Source organism: Vombatus ursinus, unplaced genomic scaffold, assembly GCF_900497805.2.
Source record: "Vombatus ursinus unplaced genomic scaffold, bare-nosed wombat genome assembly UNPS02014852.1, whole genome shotgun sequence".
NCBI classification, from domain to species: Eukaryota; Metazoa; Chordata; class Mammalia; order Diprotodontia; family Vombatidae; genus Vombatus; species Vombatus ursinus.
Window position 1 is genome coordinate 10226631 of NW_020954630.1, and position 22986 is coordinate 10249616.

The 22986-nt window shown below is 38.4% G+C and overlaps 1 protein-coding gene across 1 annotated transcript in view; it reads right to left on the bottom strand.

Annotated features, from left to right (window-relative positions):
* Positions 1–22986, bottom strand: part of PTPRN2 (protein tyrosine phosphatase, receptor type N2) — a 1506109-nt gene that overhangs the window by 810519 nt on the left and 672604 nt on the right. Inside the window, exon 10 of the mRNA XM_027841109.1 lies at positions 7273–7359. Within this exon, the coding sequence (XP_027696910.1) occupies positions 7273–7359 (87 nt within the window). The remainder of the gene's footprint in view (positions 1–7272; positions 7360–22986) is intronic.

Below are 22986 nucleotides of genomic sequence, written 5' to 3' on the forward strand. Positions count from 1 at the left end.
CATGAGATGTTTGGAGATAAAGATTGGGGCCATTAGGAGGGACAGGGATTGATTTTGCTTTTGGCTTTGATGAGGCATCTGGACCCAGTGACTGGCTTTTCTTCTCCATAGCTACTGCTGGCCAGTACAGGAGGGTGAGATGGAGCTGTGGACAATGTTTCCAGAGCAGGGACACATGTGATGCTTAATTAACCTAACTCACATATAGTGAATTATTTCATTATGGGCCAAAAGTTGATCCATAATGGCTTAACCCTCCCTACAACCCACTCCAAGGCTCAGATGGCTACCTTGAAGGCCTGGATCAGATATGGCTGTCCCCTCTTCATTGAGTACGTATTTACTGAGTGATTGCCACAGTGTTTTGCACATGGCAGGGGCTCAATACACACTGAATAAATAATGTAAGGATGATAATAATAGCTGATATTTATGTAGCACTTTAAAGTTTAAAGATTATATGTAATCTTTGCAATATATAATCATGTATAACATATATGTATATAAAAGTATATGTGCACATACAAACACATTCATTCATGCATGCACGCAAACAGGTGCCTATATGTACACACATGTTTTATGTATGCACACATATACAAACATATGTGCATGTAGAAGCATTGTGTATATATTTCACATATGTGCATATTTACCCATAAATATGCATATATGTATTTACCTATTACTAGAACCTCACACAAACACTTGAGGTAGGTTCCATAAGTGTTCTTTTCCCAGTTTAACAGATGAGGAAAATGAGGCACAGAAACCCAAAGTTACATGATTTATCTAGGCTAGGGTGACATTCTTAACCTGAGGTCCATGGACTTGCTTTTTAGACATTTTGATAACTGTATTTAATATAATGGATGGCTTTTGTAATCTTGTGTATTTTATTTTAGGCATTAAAAATATTATTCTGAGAAAGGGGCCTTGGGTTTACCGGATCGCCAAAGAGATTTATGATAAAAAGTAAAGCTAAGAGTCCCTTGTCTAGGGTTATAGAGTTGGTAAGTGTTAGAAACTAGAAGTCAGTCAGTGAGTCAACAAGCATTTATTAAGTGCCAACTATATGCAAGGCCCTGTGCCAAGTACCCTCCTATTATCCCTTTCAGAGTCTTAGTTCCCTATTTTGTCTCTTTCCTTCTTCCTCCACTTCACAATCCTCACACTCACACTTGGCTGCCTTACTCTCTATCTGATCAATCCTCTCCTCCAACTTTTGACATTGCCAAAAAGGAAAAACAACAACATCAGTCACTGTTCTTAAGGAACTTATGTTTAATAGAGTAGCCAGCATGTAAACACTATGTAAAAATGTACTACATACACACTAAAATGAAAATAATCAACAGCATTTGATCTACTGCGTCACACAAAACTGTTAATTAATAGAGCAGTGCCACATTGTTAGTGACACTTTTTAAATAGTACTTGGTGTAATACAGTCTCTGATCTCTATTTGCTCATTCCAATAAGTATACAGGCTACTTGGAACCAAGGACCAATTTTGTAATACATCTGTTGTCTCAGTTCAGATAATTTTCTCAAAATCGGTTAACAACTAAAAGCTATTACTATTCAGATAGTATTCTAAATTCCAATCCAAGTCAATTATGGTACTATTATGTACAAGCCCACTGGGATACAAAGACAAAAAAAAAAGTCCCTGTCCCCAATGAGTTTATATTCTACCTGAGAAGTTGTAGGAGGAGAATAAAACATATAAACAGATAAATAAGCATATGCCTACATGAGGAGGGACAGAACACTCTCAAATGGGAGGATCAGGAAAGCCTTCACATAGAAAATGGCCAACGAGCCATAATGGAAGCCAGGGATTCTGGGAGGCAAAGGTGAGAAAGGTATGCATTACAGGCATGGAGGAGAGTTTTGCAAAAGCTCAGAGGAAGGAGACAGAATGATGACTTTGGGTATCAGGAAGTCAGCCAGTTTAAAACGTAAGAACATGGATTGTCTTCTCTGTCAGTTACTGTTCTGAATTTTCCTATTTCTATTGATGTATTACTTTCCTGTCTTCCTCTCAGTCATCAAGTCTAAGCCGTCAGGAAGCATAGACTTCTCTTTATTCACTCCCTGCTTCTTTTCCCCCATCCTCCTCCAACCAGCATACAACTGGTTGCCACGTCCTATTGATTCCACTTTTGCAATGCCTCCTTTTCCATGGTTACCAACTAGTTCAGATTCTCATTATCTTTTACCTGGTCTAGTGTGGTAATTTCTTAACTTACTTCCCTGTCTCCAGTCTCTCTGCTCCTAATCCTTTACCAGATTAATCTTTCTTTTGCTGACCCTGTCACCCCTCTACTCAAAAAGCATGTACAACTCCCTGTCGTCCACTAAATAAAGTCCAAACAATCATAAACTCCCATCCAAGTCTCGCACAATCTGGTTGGTCCCAATCTGTTTTTTCAGTTTTATGTCACATTCCTTTTCTTTATTTACAGTAAGCTCTAGCTCCAGTCAATTATATTAGCATTATTTGTGTTCATATTATACCAATTGGATTATAAGTTCCCTGAGGGTACTTATCTTTTTTTGTGTACCCATAGCACCTAGAGCAATGCCCTGTACATAACAGATACAGGAACCATAATAGAATCAATATGGACACTGGCATGCATCAGTCTGACAAGGGTGTATCATTCTGCAGTGGGTACATTATTCCACTGACTATCACTTTAATTTTCTGAGCCAAAATACCTCTGTCTGGCCATCATTTACCTACATATATATGTTATCTGCTTGTATTGGAATGCAAGATCCACAAGGGCAAGAGCTGTCTTTGATTTTGTAATTGTATCTCCAGTGATTAGCACAGTGTTTGACATCTTGTAAGCATTTAATAAATAACTTTTAATTCATTAAAGTATGTTGAAGCAATAATTATTAAAGGCAAAATAAGTAGTAAATACAATACATGCTATAAGAATTCAAAGGAGCAGAAGATAAATATCAATCCCTGTAGTAGAGTGTAAATTCCATTGTTCATTTTGCCTTTGTGTCCCTAGCACATAGTGCCTTGCCTAGAGTGGGCACTTAATAAATGTTTGTTAAATTGGATTGATCATCTGGGTCATCCAGGGGTTGAATAAGGTTGACTTGCAAGGAACAGAACGTTGAGAATGAATAAGATTTGTATAGATATGGAGAGGTGAACAGATACTCTAAGGAAGGAATGAAAATTGAAATGAGAAAACACTTGGAATTTGAGAATAAACCTAAGATCAGAGTCAGAGAAGCACATTGTGTTCATTGCACAGTGAGGAGAATGGCTGAGCTGGCACTAGAATGCCCCAGGATGCCTCGCTCGCTAAACCTACAGCCATCAAGAGTATATAAAAACTGTAGAGTCATGACACTCTGATTCAGAGTAAACTTGCTCAGTTCTATCTAGATGAAAGAATTTAAAATCAGGGCACAAAACCAGACAGTTGGTAATGCTTTGGCTGTTGTTCTTCATTTTGACCTGCTTATGCCTACCTGTGCTGAACCATTATTAAAGAGTGCCTTCATACCTGGGTTCTTGAGTCCTATTGTTATGGAGCCCTACTTCCTAATTTCCTGGGACTTTGATTCTATATATCTGTTTGGCCTCTTCTTACCTTTCCCATGTTCTTACTTTTTATTCTACTTCATACTATGACTTATCTACATTTCCCGACTAGCTGTTGCTCTCATAGGACACTCCATTTCCTGACTCTACCATCTTTACACTGGCTATTCTGTTTCCTGGAATGCTCTTCTTCCTCACCTCCAACTCCTGGATTTCCTGTTTTCCTTTAAGACTCAATTTAAATCTGACTTTCTGTAAGAGGTTTTTACCACCACCTCCCCCATCGTCATTCCCAGCTCCCCTTTTGTACCTCAGTGCCTTCCCTCAAAAGTTACCTTCCATCTATAGTATATATATGCATATTTTTTTCTATGTGCTTGTTTGGATGTTGATTTCCCCAACAGAATTTGAGATCCTTGGGATCAAGGACTATTTTTTGGGGGGAGGGGGAGCTTTCTTTGTATTCCCAATGCTTAGCACGGTGTAAGCTGTCACATAGGAAGTAAATAATAAGTACTGGTTGACTGACTTTTAACTCTGTTTTTTCATGCTCTGTTTATCTTCATTATCCTTAGATTTGGGCTAACCACTTAGAACTCTGAGGCCTGCCTGTTTCACAGAGTTATTGTAAAGAAAGTGTTCCTGAAAACCTCAAAACACAATGTGAGTTATTATTATTATTATTATTCTTTCCTGCTTGTGCAGATTTCCCACATTCTAGATTCTAATTCTCTGCCTGGGATCATGATACCCATGTACCCTTTTCTAATGATTGAATTCTTGTCCAAGACCTCTTGCTACCTTGTTACCTAGATCTTCAATATTCATCAGACTGTCTTGGTCTAACTAGACTCCCAGTGATGCCTTCTTCTGGTTTGATGCTGCCAAGACCCAGCATGGTTAGAGGGGTCACACTGGGGAGTAAATGAGAAGACACTTTACACTTCACAGGGTTTCTGGGAGGGGTAGGAGTCATCATCCTGAACACCAATTATCACCGTACAGCCTGTAGATGTAAAAGGTGTCAGTAATTGGACCTTTACTGACCTCATGATGTAACCTGAGAGCTTTTTCTTTAAAAAACAAAACAAAACCAGGTCCCTGATATGAGACATTTTTCCTCATTTTTTGTTTCTTTTTCATAAACATAGAGCACAAGACACATGATTATTCCAACCTTCCATTCTTTGTGTTTTGGATAGATAGAATTTTACTGGAGCCAGAAGGCTAAGTGAAAATTCACTAGAATGAGAAAGAGGGTACATTTGTAAGCACTTTTGCTAAAAAAAAAAAAAAAGAGAGAACAAAACAGTACAGAGGAGAATTAGAGACTTGTCATGTTTCAAACATGAAATTCCATCTAAAAGCAAAAAAAGCACATAAAATAATACATAGTTACTCAAAAAGAAGGACTAGTCTGATAAGTTTGTCTAACTAAACCACAGAATTTACCAAAAATATCTCTTTCATCATGTTGTTTTCAGTTTTCTAATGAGGGAAGCATATTTAATTTTTTTTTACATATTTCAACTCAAAGGAGAATTCATTTACAAACATAAGCATCTCTTATAATTGTGTGTAATGGGATGGCAATAGATAAAGTCCTTTAGTGTATATGCAGCAATCTGGCTGGTAAAGTGGGTTTTTACTATGACTTCCCTCTTTTTTCCCAAAACAAAGTCAAATTAAAATCTATCTATTGAAGATAAAAAATATGACAATGCTTCAAGAATAGGAATTTCCAAAATATATTTAGGTCTGCCATGCCTAAAAATTATATTGAAGACAGTATCAATATCCAAGCAGAGTTGAATTGGGAAGGATTTTCCAAGTCATCAGGGAATCATTACTACAGCTATAACCATTACTATTGCATAAAAAAATCAGTATAACACTATGATCCATTTTGGCACAAGGTTAGCTGTTCAAGAACTCCCCCTTGCCTCTCTCAGAAAACTCCCATATGCACAAACCCACAAAATCTCATTATGAGGAATACTCATTCATAAAAGGTCCATTAAAAGAAGCCAGATGGTAAGAGAGCAAGACTCAGGGGTGATTTTTTTTTTCCACTAGGCATTTGTTGTCTTCTAAAGTCCTTTATGAGGACCAACTATGGGAGGAAATAATTGCAAAATTGTAAAATTACCATTAAAAGTTCAAGTGGTTTACCTTTTGTAGGGCAGTTAAAATATATCAGCACAGGACTTGAATCCAGATCTTCTGACTTCAAGGCCAGCTCAAGAACAAATGTGGTACACTGACTCTCAGGAAAGTGGTCAATTAAAACTTAATGACTTATTAACTGGCACGTAGAAGTATACACATAGAGATTTAAGTGGCCACAGAACTATTCCCTGCATAATGCTGAGGAAGATCAGTCATATTCTCAGGCTCACTTTTATCAAAGACAAAGATAGTTTCTTCTTTGTTGCAGTTTTTGAGAAAATAAAGTCTTACTTCAACCCCTACTAAACAAGATTCCTTAAGCAACCTTCTGGTTCAAAATTAGACTCAGGACCCTTAGAGAATTGTATTAATTCTCTTGGGTCATTAGGAGAGAATTTGTTCCTATACCAGTGAAATACATGAAATACAGAACGAATATTTCCAGAGAAGTCCAACTTAGAGAGAATGAATAGCCAGGTATAAGAGGGAGAATGTGATTCTCTGAGTGCTTAAATAACCATAGTGTCATAGCACAAACCCAGAAAGTCACAAGCCTCAATTTTCTGCCATAAAGTCACTTGTGCCCATGACCTGAGAGAAAGGGAGAGAGACAGAGGGAGGAGGAAGGGGAGGAAGAGGAGGAGAAGAGGAGAGGGGAAGGGAGGATAGAAGAACAGAGGAGAGGAGAGCAGAGAGAAAAGAGAAGAGTGAGGGGAGAGATACTAGTACTGCATTCAGGATTAGGAGACCTGTATTCAAATTCTATGTCTGTCATTCAGACTTAGACAAATTAAGTTTGAATTCCAGGTCTGCCTTTGTGAATTTGACCAAGGCACTAAATTTCTGCGAGTCTCAGGTTTCCTCATCAGTAAGATGTCCATGATAGATTAGCTCATTTCTGATATGCTTCTATGTCCACCCCTTTTAAAACTTCTTTCCAACTTCATATTCTCCAGGAAGCCTTCCAGAATTGATTTCTCATGATTCTTCTTTCTCCCTTTTCTACCTATGATCTCCTCAGCACTTATATGCTTGGGTAATGTTATGTTAATTTGCTTATTTGTTGATGTGTCAATCTGAAAAAATGTTTCTCTGTTTCCTGGGTGTCCATCCTGTTTTCCAGGTAGTTTGTAAGCTCCTAAGGAGAAGGAATGAAATAGCCTAAATGTTTTATATATTCGCTAGTGACAAGTCAAAGGCTGTGTACCCCCAAAGGCTTTAATAAATGGTGACTGACTGCCTTCTTTTCATCCATCTCATTTCATACCTTCTAGCTGAGTTATCTTTCCTTCTGGAGATAATTTCAGATGCTTCATAATTAAACTCAGGTTTCACTTACTATTTAAATAACTTACCCGAACCACTGGGATTTTCCTCTTCACTCCTTTCCAAACAGATTCTCTTTGATATAATTAACAAAAATACAAGCACCTCACTTTTCTCTCATGCTTTGACTTGTGAAACTGACTGCAATGTGATGCAAAAATGCAATGAAAGGATGGCCCCCTCCTTCAGGTACCTACCTGACATCCACAATGGTGGTTGTGGGCAACTTCAGTAGGTATGCCACATCGTTGATCAACTTCTGCCCCTTCTCCACACTCAGAGGGCTGTTAAAGGGAAGCAAGAGAGGGGCGGGGGGAGGAAAAAAACACATTGTTACAAAAATGGAACTCATCAATACTTGAGAGGCTAAGAGTCCCCAAAGAGTTATCACCTTGGCCTCTTAGACTCTGAAAGCCACCTCTGCTACTGTATTCCTGTCACATAGTGATCATGATATCAGGGGAATTGGGATCAGGTGCTTCTTCAGGCATGATGAATCACCTGAATTTTCCAGCAATAAGACAAACAATAAGGTGCAAATGGAATTGTTAGGAAGTGTAATGGGCCCATGATGCAGCAACTGGCTCATCTCAGCCTTCAATAAAAAATATAATAAAGGGGGTGGGGAGGGGAGGGAAGAAAGGGAAAGGAAGGAGAAGGACAGGAACCCGAGACAGAAACAAATGCTGAAAGTCAAATTGCAGGGCTGGGTATCAAATGGACAAGGCAAAAGCATATTTTTAAATTCATTAGTGTCTGAAATGAATCCTCGCCTGCTGAAAGGACACCCAAATATTGCGTATTTAAGAGTAAACAATAGAAAGAGGCAGATGAGCCCAGGAAGGGTGATTCAAGAGATCAGAGGTGTATATGTCTGTGTATTGTGATGAGACAATGGCCTTATATTCTGTGACTCACATAAAGACCGTATTTACATAAATAGAACTGCTTTATTGTGTTGAAGCTGGGGTGCAATCAAGTCTAATGTAAATGTATCATTCCCATTAATAAATGCTGGGTGCCACAAACAGTTTTACAAATCAAGAAAAAAAAAACTTTAAGGGTGCAGGTGTTGTATAACAGATTGCTCAAATAAAGAGGGTAATCTGCTGGGAAGTAAGGATCTCTTTAGTGAAAAGATTATTTTAGTACTGGTATATATTACAGAATTTAATCTATATGTATTAATAAAAGCCATTTGGACAGTTGGGTAAATATAAGGAGAGACGTTGCAGTATCATCTATAGGCTATAGTCAATCTGCTAGCTCAGTGTTATGATAATGAGAATAAAATATAATTAGTGACAGTATGGTGCAATGGATAGGGAAGGGCGAAAGGAACACACATTTATATATTGCTTACTGTAAGCCAGGCATATGTGCTAAGCTTGCTTTACAAATATCCTATCTGATGCTCACAACAACCCTGGGAGGTGGGTAAGATTATTATCCTCATTTTACAGTTGAGGAAACTGAACAAACAGAAGTTAGATCACTTGTCCAGGATCACACAGCTAGCAGCTGGCAAAGGAAGTTTCAACACCAGGAATTCTTCACATTGCCAAAATAACAGATCCTTCACATAGCCTTGCTTTGCCCATAACTAGCTAATCACATGAGGTCATTATATAATGAAAAGAATGCATGACACCTATATCGATAGCTGCTTTGCAAGCTGTGTGCCACCAATCCATCCCCACTCTAATTATCCAACAAATATTTATGGAGCTTTGACTGTATAGTCAGCACTGTTAGGTGCTTAGGGTGGGATGGGGGGGGGGATCCATTCAAAAAACAAGGTGGCCCCTGCCCTTTAAGAGCCTGAAGTCTAACTGATGAGTGATGCTCATGCAACAGTGAGTGATACATGGGAATGTGTAATTAGATACTAATTTATGTGGTTTGGTTGTTCTGTTATTTCATTCCTGTCTTACTTTTCCATTTGAGGTTTTCTAGGCAAAGATACTGGAATGGTTTGTCATTTCCTTCTCCAGCTCATTATACAAATGAGGGAACTAAGCCAAACAGGGTTAAGTTACTTGCCCAGGGTCACACAGTTAGTAAGTGTCTGAGGCCAGATTTGAGCACTTGAATATGAGTCTTCCTGACTCCAAGCCCAGTGCTGTATCTACTGCACCACCTAGATGCCTCCAAATTACGTGGTACTTTACGTAAAGAAGAGGAACTTCGGCCAGGGAGAGAAAACCAGCCTTGGAGCCAGGGAGAACTGGGTTCAAGTCTTGCCTGTGACACATGATGACTGTATGGGATCAAAAGTTCCAGAGCAGCTGCTGATAGGTGTTGTTAGAGGGAGTTTCCACATCCCGAGTTCTTTGAAGTCTTCCCATCCATTATGTGACTACCTCTTTTCCTCTCCATACCCCTACCTCTCACTTTAGTAATAGGATCCAAATGAATGCTACCATTGTTTCTGTTAAGGGTCTATCATTCAGTTATCCTATAGCTCCACCTCACAGCATTATGCCCCTCCCCCGAAAAAAAACCCCACAACAAAACAAAAAAAAACCCAACAAAAAACCAAAGTGATACAATCTTTTGTATCATAAGGGAATAAGGGAAAGTTAAACATTAGTTTTCAACTGAGTATCTGGGAATTTGTATTTTAACTAACTCTATCAGTTCTGATTATTTAAGAAAGGAGTGGAGGTAAAAGAGGACTGGATATCTGAGAGGCCAAAGTGAATGCTTTAGTAAGTTTAGCTGTTCTCTACATTTTTATCCTAGCTCTTTACTGCTCTTGTCTGTCAACACCTCCAGCACCATTATACATTACTTACATACTTGTGAGGTCCTCAATGGAAGAGATGATCTTTTGCCTTTCTTTGTATCCCCAGTGCTTAGAACCATGCCTGGCATCTAGGAGGTGCTTAATTAATGCTTGTTACCTGACTGGCTCCAAAAAGTAATCTGAAACACACACAGGCTCCATTACCTTCTACATCTTCCACACTCCCAAACCTCACCCATATATTTACTTTCAATAGATCTTCAAATCCCTGGATGCCTGAAACTTTATACAGGTAACTGTTCCTTTTTTTTTTTTAACCTATTCTTTTATCCTTATCCAGTCAAGGTCATTTCACCACTTCCATTAGTAACACCATAGGTCATCTAAACCTACTTCTAACCCTTGATGGCCCACAATATATGTTCCATTACTCCACCCAGGCTGTGGAAAATCATGGTAGTAGGCTGACCTAACCCATCACAAATGCTAGCCATACAATCATTTCTGTAATTTCTTATTCATCACTTGTTGATTCCCTGGGAGTCTCTCCACAACAATTATTCCAAAGCTTCTCAAGCTCCTGAACTCTTGATGGATGATGTTAAAACCATAAAGCAAAATCTCCCTCCCACTGTCCCTTCTGTAACACATCACCATAGCAATATCACATATCTTCTCTATCCTTCCTATCTTTTCAAAGGAGATCTCACCTCCTTTTTTAGTCAACAGATTATGAAACCCTCAAGGGCAGGGACTATCTTTTACCTTTCTTTGTATTCTCTAGCAGTTAGCACAGTGCCTGCCACAAATCAGTTGTATTTTCAGTCATGTCCAACTCTTCACAACCCCATTTGGGTTTGTTTGTTTGTTATTGTTGTTGTTGTGTGGTAGAAATACTGGAGTGGTCTGTCATTTCCTTTTTCAACTCATTTTACAAATGAGGAAATGAAGGTAAGTGGGCGAAGTGACTTGCCCAATGTCACATAGCTAGTGTCTGAGGCCGGATTTGAGCTTATGAAGATGAGTCTTCCTGACTCCAGACCAGACAATCTATCCACTGCACTACCTAGCTGCCTGACACAAATAGGCATTTAATAAATATTTACTGATTGACTGACGTTCCTTGTCTTTGCAAAAGAGATACTTCTCATTATTTAAAAAAGCAAAGTTATTTTAAAAAGCGAACTCCTCAACCTACCACTCCCCATTGCCCTGTTCCCATGAGCTTTCTTCAATTCACATGACTTCAACAACCCCATGTTGGATGACTCCAACTATAATTCTAATTTTTTCTCATGACATAAGATTACACATTTCTGACTTGTCTCAAAATAGCTGCTAGCTATTTCTACCTATCTTAACTGAACCTCAAATTCAACATATTTAAAATCAAAGTGATTCAATGTCTCTATAAAACCAGGTTCTAATGCTCTATGGTAACACCATTCTCTAATCCTCCAAGCTTGAAATCTCAAATTTATCATTGAAACTTCTCTCTTCTTTGATCCTAACAAAATTTCTCCTGCATGCCATACTACATTTGCATGAGTGTATTATACAATGTCAGTCCTCAACAAATATTTGTTAAATAAAATACATATATGAGATGTCTTTTGGAGGAAAGTCCCCCACCACCTAAAACTTGGGAAGATAGACTGGGTTGCATGTTTCAATCAGCCTAATAATAAAATTAAACTTAACATTTTTGTTTCATTGGTAGCAAAGATGGTCAAGAGAATGATATTTCATAGAATGAGATATTCATGAAACTTTAAAACTGAAAGACATATCAAAGACTAGACAAAAAAGACTAAACAAAAACTGTTAAATTATCCAGTTTTACCAATGATGAAATTTAGAACCAGAGGGGAAGGCTTCATCTTGGCAAGAAAACAGGCTACTTCTTTGACCAAAACTAGAGAAAAGAAAGGGAGAATAAAGCATGATGATAAAGGTTTTTGCGATGTAGAATAAAGGAAAAGATGAAATTCATAAAAAGTAGAGATTTCTGTGGTAAAGTAAGAAGCAAAGTCCTCTCTTCAGAGAAAAAGGTGGAGGGGCATGGTGTAAGAGAAAAGAGAGGATTTAGAAAAACTAGTGTAGAGAATGTCATAGATTTCCAAACAAGAAAGAATAGATTGCCATGCAACAGTGAGGGCCCAGTTAACATAAAGCAATATTAGTTTGTGGTGGATTCAGTTGCCCCTAGTTTTAGGATTTCCTCTAGAAGCATAGTTAGCTGTTGACAGAAGCAAAATAAGAAGACATGCCTCCTGACTTTCATTCCTGTGCTCCTATATTGCTTCTCCAATTACTGCTGAGAAGTTAGAGTTCATTTTTTTTCTACATGACTAATGAACAAACCAGCCTTTCAACTAGCTAACTCTCAGAAGACCTGGGCTCTTCTGTTATTCTAGGTAATTGTGGGAAAAAAATTTCAGCTATAAATTCTGTGTTTTTGTCATCATTTCATGCCTTGTCTGTTCAGATACCACAATTCACCACTTTTTTCTTTCATCAACTTATCCTGTGCCCCAAGGATATCTGCATTTAAATCAAATCTGATTGGGACAGAAAACATTCCATAGTCTATCACATTCCCACAGTCCCAACCCCAAATGCTCCAGGGACTCCCTGTCACACATCTAGATGTAGCCCCATAGGCGATGTATACATTTGTATTTTGTAAGGATCTGTAAAGAAGATGTACCTGTCCAATAATCAAAAGATTTGAGAATTTCAATAGGAGAAAGATGGCATAAAATGTAGAAAGTGGAAAGATTTCTAGGGTTTGTGAGAACTCAGCAATCTTGCCAAGCATCATGAAAACCAGGTAGTCAGTGATACAAGGAAGAATGTGTTAATTAGGGACACTGGGTTTTTGCTGCAAAAATCTGATTTCAGAATTTTGATTGTACTTGTGTTATAAAGTGCAAAGGCTGTCCACTAATAACATAGAAGGGCTTAAGGTAAGGGGAAATAAAAAATACCTGAAATTTATTTTCTCCTTTCTCACCCAACTCATTAGACATCATGCCATGCAGGTAGAGGCCCTCTACAACATGGTTACTATCTTTATTTCCAACTGTATGCCCCTTCATTTTATTCATAAACTTCCCATTCTGATTAAGTTTGACCAGTCTTCTAATGTGTTTTGCTCCTGCCATTCAACCCACCAATCCAATATAATAACCACTTATTAAGCTTCTATTTTACATAAGAAACTGTGCTGGCTTGTAGGGAATTCAAGAACAAAATGAAAAACAGTCTTTGCCTTCAAGAAACTTCTTTTTCACTAAGGTCATATAACATGTAAACCACTAAGCAACAGCATAAAAATTTGAGGAAGAAAAGAATACCAATGACCGAAAAGAAAGGCTATTGGCACTAGGACAGACCACTGAATGAAGTTAGATGATGCTAAAAGGAGGAGGTAAGGAAAGCTGCAGTCATGTGCCTGTTCAATAGCACAAAGAAGAGACTGAATGCCTTGTTCGGGAAACAAAAAGTAGGTCAGTATGGCAAGTACGTAAAATATATGAAAGAAATTAGCACATAATAAACCTGGAAAGGCAGGCCAAAATTTGACAGATGTTAAATTCCAACATGAAAACTCCTACTTTATTTTAGAAACAAAAGGGAATCAGTGGATTTGCTTCAACCACAAAGTGACATAGTCAGACATGCTTTAGGAAGATTATTTAAGGAGGAGAGTTACAGAGGAGAAAGACTTGAAAACATGGAGTCCAAATAGGAGATTTTTGTATCAGTCCAAGTCAAAGGAAATGAGCGCCCAGTTTAAGGGATGCCCATGTGATCTGATATATAGGGGCAGCCTTGAAACATGTAGTGGATGTAGAAGTAGCATGACTCAGAAACTGATTAGATATTGGGGGAAGGAGAGGATAGAGGCAAGATTGATTCCAAGATTTTGAGCCTGAGATAGGAAGAATGGGGAAGGGGATGTTCTCAAAATAGAGAAATGTGGAAGAAAGAAGGATTTAGCTGCAAAGAGAATAAGTCCATTTTGAATATGTTCAGTTAAAGATGCATTACAGACAAATGATTGAAGATGTAAACCAAGTGATTGGTGCTATAGATCTAAAGGCTATGAGCACCTAAGGATAGATTTATAGATCTGTAAATCATTTGTACAGAGATAAGAATTGAATCCATGGGAACCAATGACATTACCAAGAGGTGTGCATAGAAAGAGAAGAAAAAAGTCTGAAGAGATTCCCATCTTTGGTAGAGGGCACATGGATGATGATTTTGCAACAAAGATCAGAGACAGATCAAACAAGTATGAAGAGAACTAGAGAATGCCACACACTGAAAATCCAGATAATAGAGAGTATCCAGAAGAAGGGGGTATTCAGCAATAAAATGCTGGTAAGAAGACAAGAGTGAGGACTGAGAAAAGGCCATAAAATTTAGTAATAGCTAAACTGGTTACCTTGGAGAGAGCATTTTCAGGTGAGTAATAATGTTGGAGGTTAAGCTACAAGGAGTAGAGAAGTGAGTGGGAAAAGAGGACATGGAGGCTTTTTCTAGTATTTTAAGTACTAAAAAGAAAAGAGATATAGAATGATAACTTGAGGAGATGATAGGGTCATTTGCACTACTTTTAATCATGGTACAATTAGACATGCCTGTAGGAAGACAACATTTCCAATCCTATCTATTCAAATTTGATCTTACCTTCAAGATCTAATTTCAATACTAATCAAAAATTCTGTTAAGGCATCTGTCAAAGCTCTCCAGTCTGCTCCAATCCAGATTTATCCCTCTGTCCTCTTACTATATATTACTGCCATCTACTGTCAGGCACTAGGGATGGGGAATTGAACCAGTCTTTCAGCTGGTACAATTCTGATAGGGAACTTGTAGATGAATTTGACCATGACATTCATGATAACTGACATTTTGATTCTGGTACACACTCTGTATGGGCTCTGGAGCAACTTGAACCAATTCTTTAGAATGACACAGATAGCTATGATCATCTCCTCATCACCATTAATGAAGCAAGGGGTGAAAAATCAAGGACAGAACACCATGGGTGCTTGTAGCTCCATTTCCCAACATCAACCAGTTTCACTCACTGTTTCCACTCTACTCACTGTCACCATCCACTTTTTCTTACTACTGTAAAGAGATAAGTTTGATCCAAGATACAGAAGTCTGCTTCTCCTTACCTGGCTCCACCAAAATATTTTGGCTGAAGCACAATTACTAGTTTCTTGAACTGCAACTTGCTGGTGGGAATAATTAAGGGCAAACAATCTTACACCTCTGAATTCATAACTCAGATTGTCTGTGCTCACTTAGTTCTTAACCATATACTAGCTTTTAGTAACAGTCACACTGTCATTTTGTACTTGAAAAGAGATCGTGATTTGGGTGTGGATGCATGAATTTAGCGGAAAGATTGCCAGCTCTGCCATAACCACCTAGTGTGACTAAATGAAGCTCCAGAGTAATCTACATGGCATTGGCCTAATGGGAGTAGAAAGAAATTTATTCCTTCTAATCCAAATGTAAAGCTGGACTGGGAATATTCCTTCTGAATGGTAAGTGAAGTAGTAAAAGAAAGAGATTTAACCTGAAGAAAAACATAAGTTGAGCTAGCTAGGTAAATCATTGGAGTATGATTCACAAAAGAGTTGAAATAGTCTTGAGTTTATGGGCAGACTCACAAAAAAATGCTATTAATACTAGTCAATGACCATACTACCCCATCGGGGGCCAGATAGAAGTTGATGAATGCAAGCAGCCACAGTAAAGAGGTCAAAGTTGAAAAACCAAATTGATCACATGGTTACATTTCCCATCCCCTATCCAGGTACTGATGTGCCAGCATAGTCATAAGAAGGATCTGCCAAACATTACTCTAACTTATTACCCTGGTCAGACCATGGGTTCATGTGGTAACAAGAAAATATTGGGCATAATCATCTGTGAAAAATGTAAATTCACCTTTGTTACTGACTCCCTTCCATCTACTTATATATTTCCAGTTAGTAAGCAAGCCAGAAATATACCTATGGATACTTGGGCATGGGGGGGGGGTGAAGAGATGGAAGTTCTCAGTATGCATATGTACACATATAAAATATATACGCATATCTTACTCCAGACCTGTGATTTCAACCCAATGGGAAATTCTAGGTATGGAAGTTCCCTACCTTAATTCATCATAGATGGAAAATAGAAGAGACTTTCAAGCATATCTCTGTCAAATACCCTCGTATTCTAGATAAAGAATCTGAGGCCTGGGAAATTATATGATTTGCCAAAGGTCACATAGGTTGGAATTATCAGAGGCGAGGTGTGAACTCAGAATCTCGGATTCAAGAGCCAATGTTCTTTCCACCAAACTATCATCAAGTCTCTCATAATTCATAGTTTTAAAGAGCTACCTGGGCCACTAAAAAGTTAAGTAATTATGCCCAAAGTCACCCAACTAATAATGATTAGAAAGAGGACTTGGGCTCAGCTTTTCTTGATTTTAAGACTAGTTGTCTATCCACATTATTATGTTGTCTCTCTGTGCATGTATGTAGGTACACGCATACAGCAGATCCTACATTTCAAAAGCCCAAATAGACACATAATACACAAAAAAGAGGTTGCCTTGTACAGTGGAGTTAACACTTGAAATCAGAGTTCCTGAATTACAGTCCTCACAGTGCCATTTATATAACCTTAATCAAGTCATTAAACTTTTCTATTCCTCAGTTTCTTAACCTATCAAATAAAGGAGTTGGACTAGATGATCACCGAAGAAAAACTAATTATATTGTGAACCTATGTATATAAATGGTATAAGCGCATGTGTGTATAGAGTGAGAGAAGGGGAGAGGGAGGGAGGGGAAGGTTAGGGAGCAGGGAATGGGGAGAGAGAGAGAGAGAGAGAGAGAGGAAGAGAAAGAAAGAGAGAGAGGGAGAGGGAGAGGGAGGGAGGAAGAGAGTGAGAATATATCATATACAAAGGAAGTGGAAAGGTTATATATATGAGTCAGGTAATGTTAAATTACCTGAGAAGATGGCAGTAGGAAAGTAAAAACAAAACAAAACATCATTTTTCCCATATCCTTTAATGTTTTGACCTTCTTATTTCCCATTTTAAAACTTTTTTAAACCTAAGCTACAACTTATAATTATTAAGAACTGTTTAGTCTAACTTGCAAACTCAAACTCTCAGAAAGGAGACTCTAGTACCTATTAAAGACTTTTTTTTAATCTGTAGACCCACATAAGGTCAGTGAGGTAGAGCGAATTTTAAAAGACTTAGTTGTTGGCTTAAACGTTGGCTGTTAACATATCTTTTTTCCTAACCAATTTGTTAGTGAAAAACATAATTTGAAAGCTAAAGAGAAAATATCATGGCAAATTCTTCACATATGACTTCTTTTAGTCAATTTCTTTCATAATTTTCCAACTGGAAACTAAAGGGATTATCTTTATGTTATTTCGTTTCTTGAAAGAGGTTAGAAAAAAGGCAATCCAAATTGTTTTATTTTCTTCAGATTTAACTGGGATATAAACAACTATTTCTTCTCAATGAGTGGGCGTCAGATAAAGTCCTATACTACCAGATTATTCCTCATTTGGGTAGGGGCAGATAATGGTATATTTTAGCTGATCTGACAGAACTAGCTCAGAATCCATGACTCTATGGTATTACAACAGTCCCAAATTGTACCTCAAGGATGTGTTTTGTATAAAAATGATGCTTACTGCCCAGTGGTTGTGATGAACCAGCAAAGGTGAAGCACTGATTGGGCCAAAAAAGGGTCATTTGAAGGGCACTAGCCAATAAAACAGAAAGATAGGGTCATATGATTTGAAGGTGAGTTTGGGGGGCCTGGAGAGAGGGGAGAGCTTGGTGTGCCCAGTCCAGTTCTGACGATGAAAATAGCCAATAAATAATATCAAAGAATTCGAGTTATGGAGGATATTTTTGTAGTGAGAATGAGGACAGTGGTTAGGGTGTGTAATTTTGGAAGCCAAGGAAGAGAGACATTAGGAGGTGAGCTTATAACTCAAACAACGATGAATCACAAATTACTGGTGTGGTGGGGGAAAGAACCTGGGCTCTAGTCTGGTGGTAGTCAATTTGCATGCTCAGAATTTTATTGTCCACGGCTGTTTTTACGCACAAATAGTACTGCCCTGGGCCTGCACCTATGCAGTCCTCAACCCCTACCAGATGGTGGGATACAGATAATGTTTAAAGCATAAATAACATCTAGGTTTGGAGAAGGTAGGAGTGAAAGCACTTGGTCTGTACTCCCTAAGAGGTCTCTGAAAGAATATTTTTCTTTCCTAAATCAGAGGATGAGAACTAACACTGCCAACTGTGAGCTATTGTCCAAGTCTAGCTTGGCTAGAGAACAAGCCTGGTCAACATGAACAATTAAGCCATCTGTAATGGGATCAGTTTTTCTCCCCTCAAATGAATGAGTTTTCTGGGATTCTTTTGGCAGCCACAATGTGGAAGCAGAGGCAGTGCGTCCTCAATCTCTGTTTATCCCAGTTGTAGCCTCTTCCCTGGCCTCTTTTGTCAGGCCTTTTGGCCCCAAAGCTTTTCTCTCTGTCCAAGTACCGGACGACCAGTGGCAGTGAGTTACCAAACTCTGAACCTCCTTGGACTGACAGCTTGAGATAGCACAACTGCTCTTCCTTGCTCCTTCTCCATCTCCTGTCCCCAAGGCTTTAACATACATATTTCCTTCCTCCTTACTATTTAGAAATTGCAAGGGAAGCTTCAGATATACCACTGTTTCTTTTTTTCTTTCTTCCCACCCCAACTTTTTTTTTTTTCCACTGTAAGGCTCTAAAGGGAAGCTTTTATAGTGCGCAGAGACCAAGTCAGAGTAGGTCAGTCACAACAGATTGTGGAAGACAGTTTGGGAGATAGGAAATGTTATGCCTGTGGAGACTAAACCTTGAGACTACTAAAATCTCATAATGAAAAGACCATGAACTGAATTTTGATTGGGATCTGGGACAGTGGCAACAAGAGTCCTGTCGGTGGAATGGCTCCGGAAATACACTGATATTCTATTTTGTTTGGTAAAGGAGGGGGGGGAATGCAGCAGTGACTAGCCGTAGGGTTCATGCTGTTTCCAGAGGAACGAGTACGGCTGTTGCCTCAGTTGGCAGGCTAGGAAAAGGATGATAGGCAGCAATTTTAGAGGAGATGGTCATGACACACACCTCCCCCCTCACCCCCACTACTACCACCACCCTCGTTCAAGGAATTTCAATGACTCTCTACTACCTTCAGGATAAAAATACACGCTCCTGCTTTCTTCCCTTTCTACCTCACCAGGTTTCTTACACTTTACCCCTCTCCACTTACGGCGAGACCTGCTTGCTCTTCCTTGAATACAGCATTCTCTCTCTCCTGTTTTTGGCCTTTGTGCTCCCTGTTCCCCATGCCTAGATTACTTTGCCCCCTTCGCTTCCCTCTCAGGTGTCCCGGCTTACTTCAAGATAGCTCAAATCTCACTTTCCACCAGAGGCCTTTCCTGGTCCTCCCAACCGGTAAGGCCTTCGCCTCTCAGATTACCTTCCTATATTCCATATATATTTTGGATGTACTGAGATATTTATAGGTTGTCTCCATCAGAATATATGCTCTTTGAATAACACACACAATAACAATAATACTGTAAAAAATAGTAACTTTGAAAGGCTTAGGAACTTTGATCAACACAATGGAAACTACCACAGTTCCAGAGGATTATGATGCAACATGTTTTTGTCGTTGTCTGACTCTTCACGACCCCATTTGGTGTTTTCTTGACTGAGATACTGGAGTGTTTTTGCCATTTACTTCTCCAGCTCATTTTACAGATGAAGGAACTGAGGCAAACAGGGTGAAGTGGCTTGGCCACGGTTATATAGCTTTGAAGTATCTGAGGTCAGATTTGAACTCAGGAAAATGAGCCTTCCTGACTCTAGGCCCAGCCTTCAATGCACTACACTACCTAGCTGCCCCCGCTGCAACATGCTACTCATCTCCACTTTATCTCTGATAAAGTCAGAGTGCAAACTAAATTTTATACATACATGCATGCATGCACACATGCATATGTACACACACATGTATACATATACATGTATGTATATATGCGTGTGTATATAGATAGATATAGATATAGAATAGATATGGGTAATGCAAAAATTTATTTGCTTGACTATATATATTTGAATGGGTTTTATTTTTCTAGTTTTCTTAATAGGGAGGAGAAGTCACAGAAGGGAGTAAACTGAAAATAAAATAAAACTGAATGTTAAAAAATAAATACACAATATATACTTCTTGATAGAAGGTATAGTTTTTTCCCCTTTCTTTTTATCTCTAGGGCTTAGCACACTGCCTGACACATATTAAGCGTTTAATAAATATTTGTTGACTGAGAAGATAAAGAACACACGTGTTAGCTTTTCTGGGTGCTTTAAGGACTCGGAAAAGTGTAAATCAGATCATGACTTCATAAGATTGATGTTGAAAACAAGCTTCCCACCTCTTGGCAGACTAGAGGTGTAGAATAAGACAAACATTTTCAGATAGGACCAAAATATTAATTTGTTTTTCATTATTCTTATATATTATAAGAGAAGACTTCAAGGAGAGGAGGGTAGAAAGAGCTTGTGGTTAGTTACAGTGATGTAAAAACATCAGCAGAAGAAGACAGCAGAAGGAATAAAGAACAGAAGAGCAGTTTTGCTCGTTACACTAAATTCAGTATACAGTTAAATGCATCAATCTGTATGAATAAGAAATTCAGTTTTTATATAATCCCCTTTGCTGTTTTTCTATATTGAAATGTTGATGCTTGTTGATGTTTGTTAAATTCACAATACAAAAAGATTTTTTTAAAAAGAAAGATAAAGTTAAGTCTGGGGTTAGAGTAGAAGGAAGGGGACAGAAGAGGCAGATGTTGATGCTGGTAGTTAGAAGACTACCAAGTAGAAAATAAATTATTCTATTCTATCAATGTTTACATGTATAAACCCCAAAGTCTAGGAAAATAAAAGTGTTAACACCATAAAAAAGAGAGAAATTATTGTAACATCCATAATCCAGCTCTGAAGAATCAGCCCATAAGGCCAAAAAGTAGAAGGTAAAGTGACCATGGGCCATGAAAGAAATGAGGAACTTCGCCTTGATCCAAAGAAAATGGGAGTGACAGAAATAAAATGAGGTTGGGAGCATCTCTTAGATTTTCTTTCTTCCTCGCTAGAGATGGAGATGTACAGACCTTCAATGGGATGGAGGAAAAAAGATAAGACCTTGTTGTTCCAGCTGGATGGAGAGTTATGTCAATGGTTTCCTTGACTACACTCCCTTAGTGACTTTCCCTGTGATTGTCATCTTGGTCAAAGTGCCCTAGGCAAAGTCCTCACTTGGAAGCCTTCTCAGGATTGAATATTAACCTTTCAATGGGAGTTCCATTTATTTTAGTAAGTGCATTATATATCAGAAGTCTATTTTGGCTAAAATAAGACAAGTAGGAAAACGTATTGAAAAATTAAAAGTGCTACGTAAAATCAAGATATTGTGATCACACACAAGGTAGGAATATAGGCTACTCATATGCAAAATGGTGGCATGCCCATAGCTGGATGACTACATACAGTGGTAGTTACTCCTCCTTGAGACAAATATAATGGAGTTAATGAAGTTGCAGAGAAACACTAGACAGAAGATCAGAATGGAGAAGTTTTGATATGAAGATGACCTAAGATGTGGGCTCTTCATTGTCAAAGGATGATGGATGAGGGGGGAATATGATGAGAGGGATGGCAAGGAGGAGCATGGCCATATTTGCCAGTTCTAGGAACACTATAACCAGGTGAACTTCTTAAAGCTTAAAAGGCATAAATGTAATATAAATGAAAGGGAACACTACATTCCACTGTGGATAACAAATTTCTGAAGTATATTATCCCAGTAAATGCACAGGCCTAAAGAAATTCTTTAAAAAGTTCAGGTCCATAATGCAGTGCCAGTAGAATAGACCTAATTGTTAGGTTCATGTCATGTAACTCTATGTGTCTTTGCTCCCATGACCAGGTACAGAATATGGGGGTGGATGGACCGTGGATCTGACCCAGAATAGGAATTCTTATATATTTTGCAGATACATGAAGGTGTGGTAAAAAACAGTGAATTCAGAATCAGTGGACCAGGGTTACAGATTTAGAGCCTAGGAAGGGACCTTAGAGTACAACCTCCTCCCTTTGCAAACGAGGAAACTAAGAACCAAGAAAGTTTAAGTGACTTCAAATCTTGGCTTCATTACCTACTAGTTTTGGAACCTTAGGCAAGTTATTCTCTGAGCCTCATTCTCTTCATAAGGGAAAGTAGCTAGACTAGAAACTAGATGATTCCAGAAATAGAAAATTAAATGATCCTTTTTTTTTACTCTTTAAAATTAATTTATTTTTAATTTCCAACATTCACTTCTATAAGATTTTGAGTTCTAAATATTCTCACCCTTCCTCTCCTCCCTCCTCCCCAAGATGGTGTGCACTCTGATCTAGGCTATTCATGTACAATTCTATTAAACACATTTCCACATTAGAAATGATCTTTTATAACATACACATACACCCCCCCCCACACACACATACCTCCCTAAATAGGAAAGCCACTCACTGCTGTAATTTCTTTCAAATTGAGCATCAGGTTTAGACCAGGAGAATAAGAGGGTTGGAGGTAGGGGAAAGGAGATTATAGGGAAATTGGAAGAAATATGGCTGAAGGGACATCTCTTCTAAAGAATATCTGTGTAGTCCAAAGAACAAGGCCATGTCTATACAAAGGCATATCTATAAGGGGACAACTGGGTTTTTGTCCCTATGCCCTATAAATTAGGAAGATACTGGGAAACACAAAAAGCACTGGGAGCTTTTATAACCTGCCTGCAGCTGCACTTGGCAGAGCCTGTACAGTAGATTTGCAGGAATGGTTCATGTGGTGACATTAGGTTGGAAATTAGGGGAGAGTGGCAGTAGAGACCAATGAAGTGTGAACATTTACTCTAGCTAATTGCTGCTTATTCAATCTTGTTCCCCTACCCTTTCTTCCATAGGTATCATTTTTTTTTCCTTTTGGAATTTCTACTGACTTCTCAAAGAT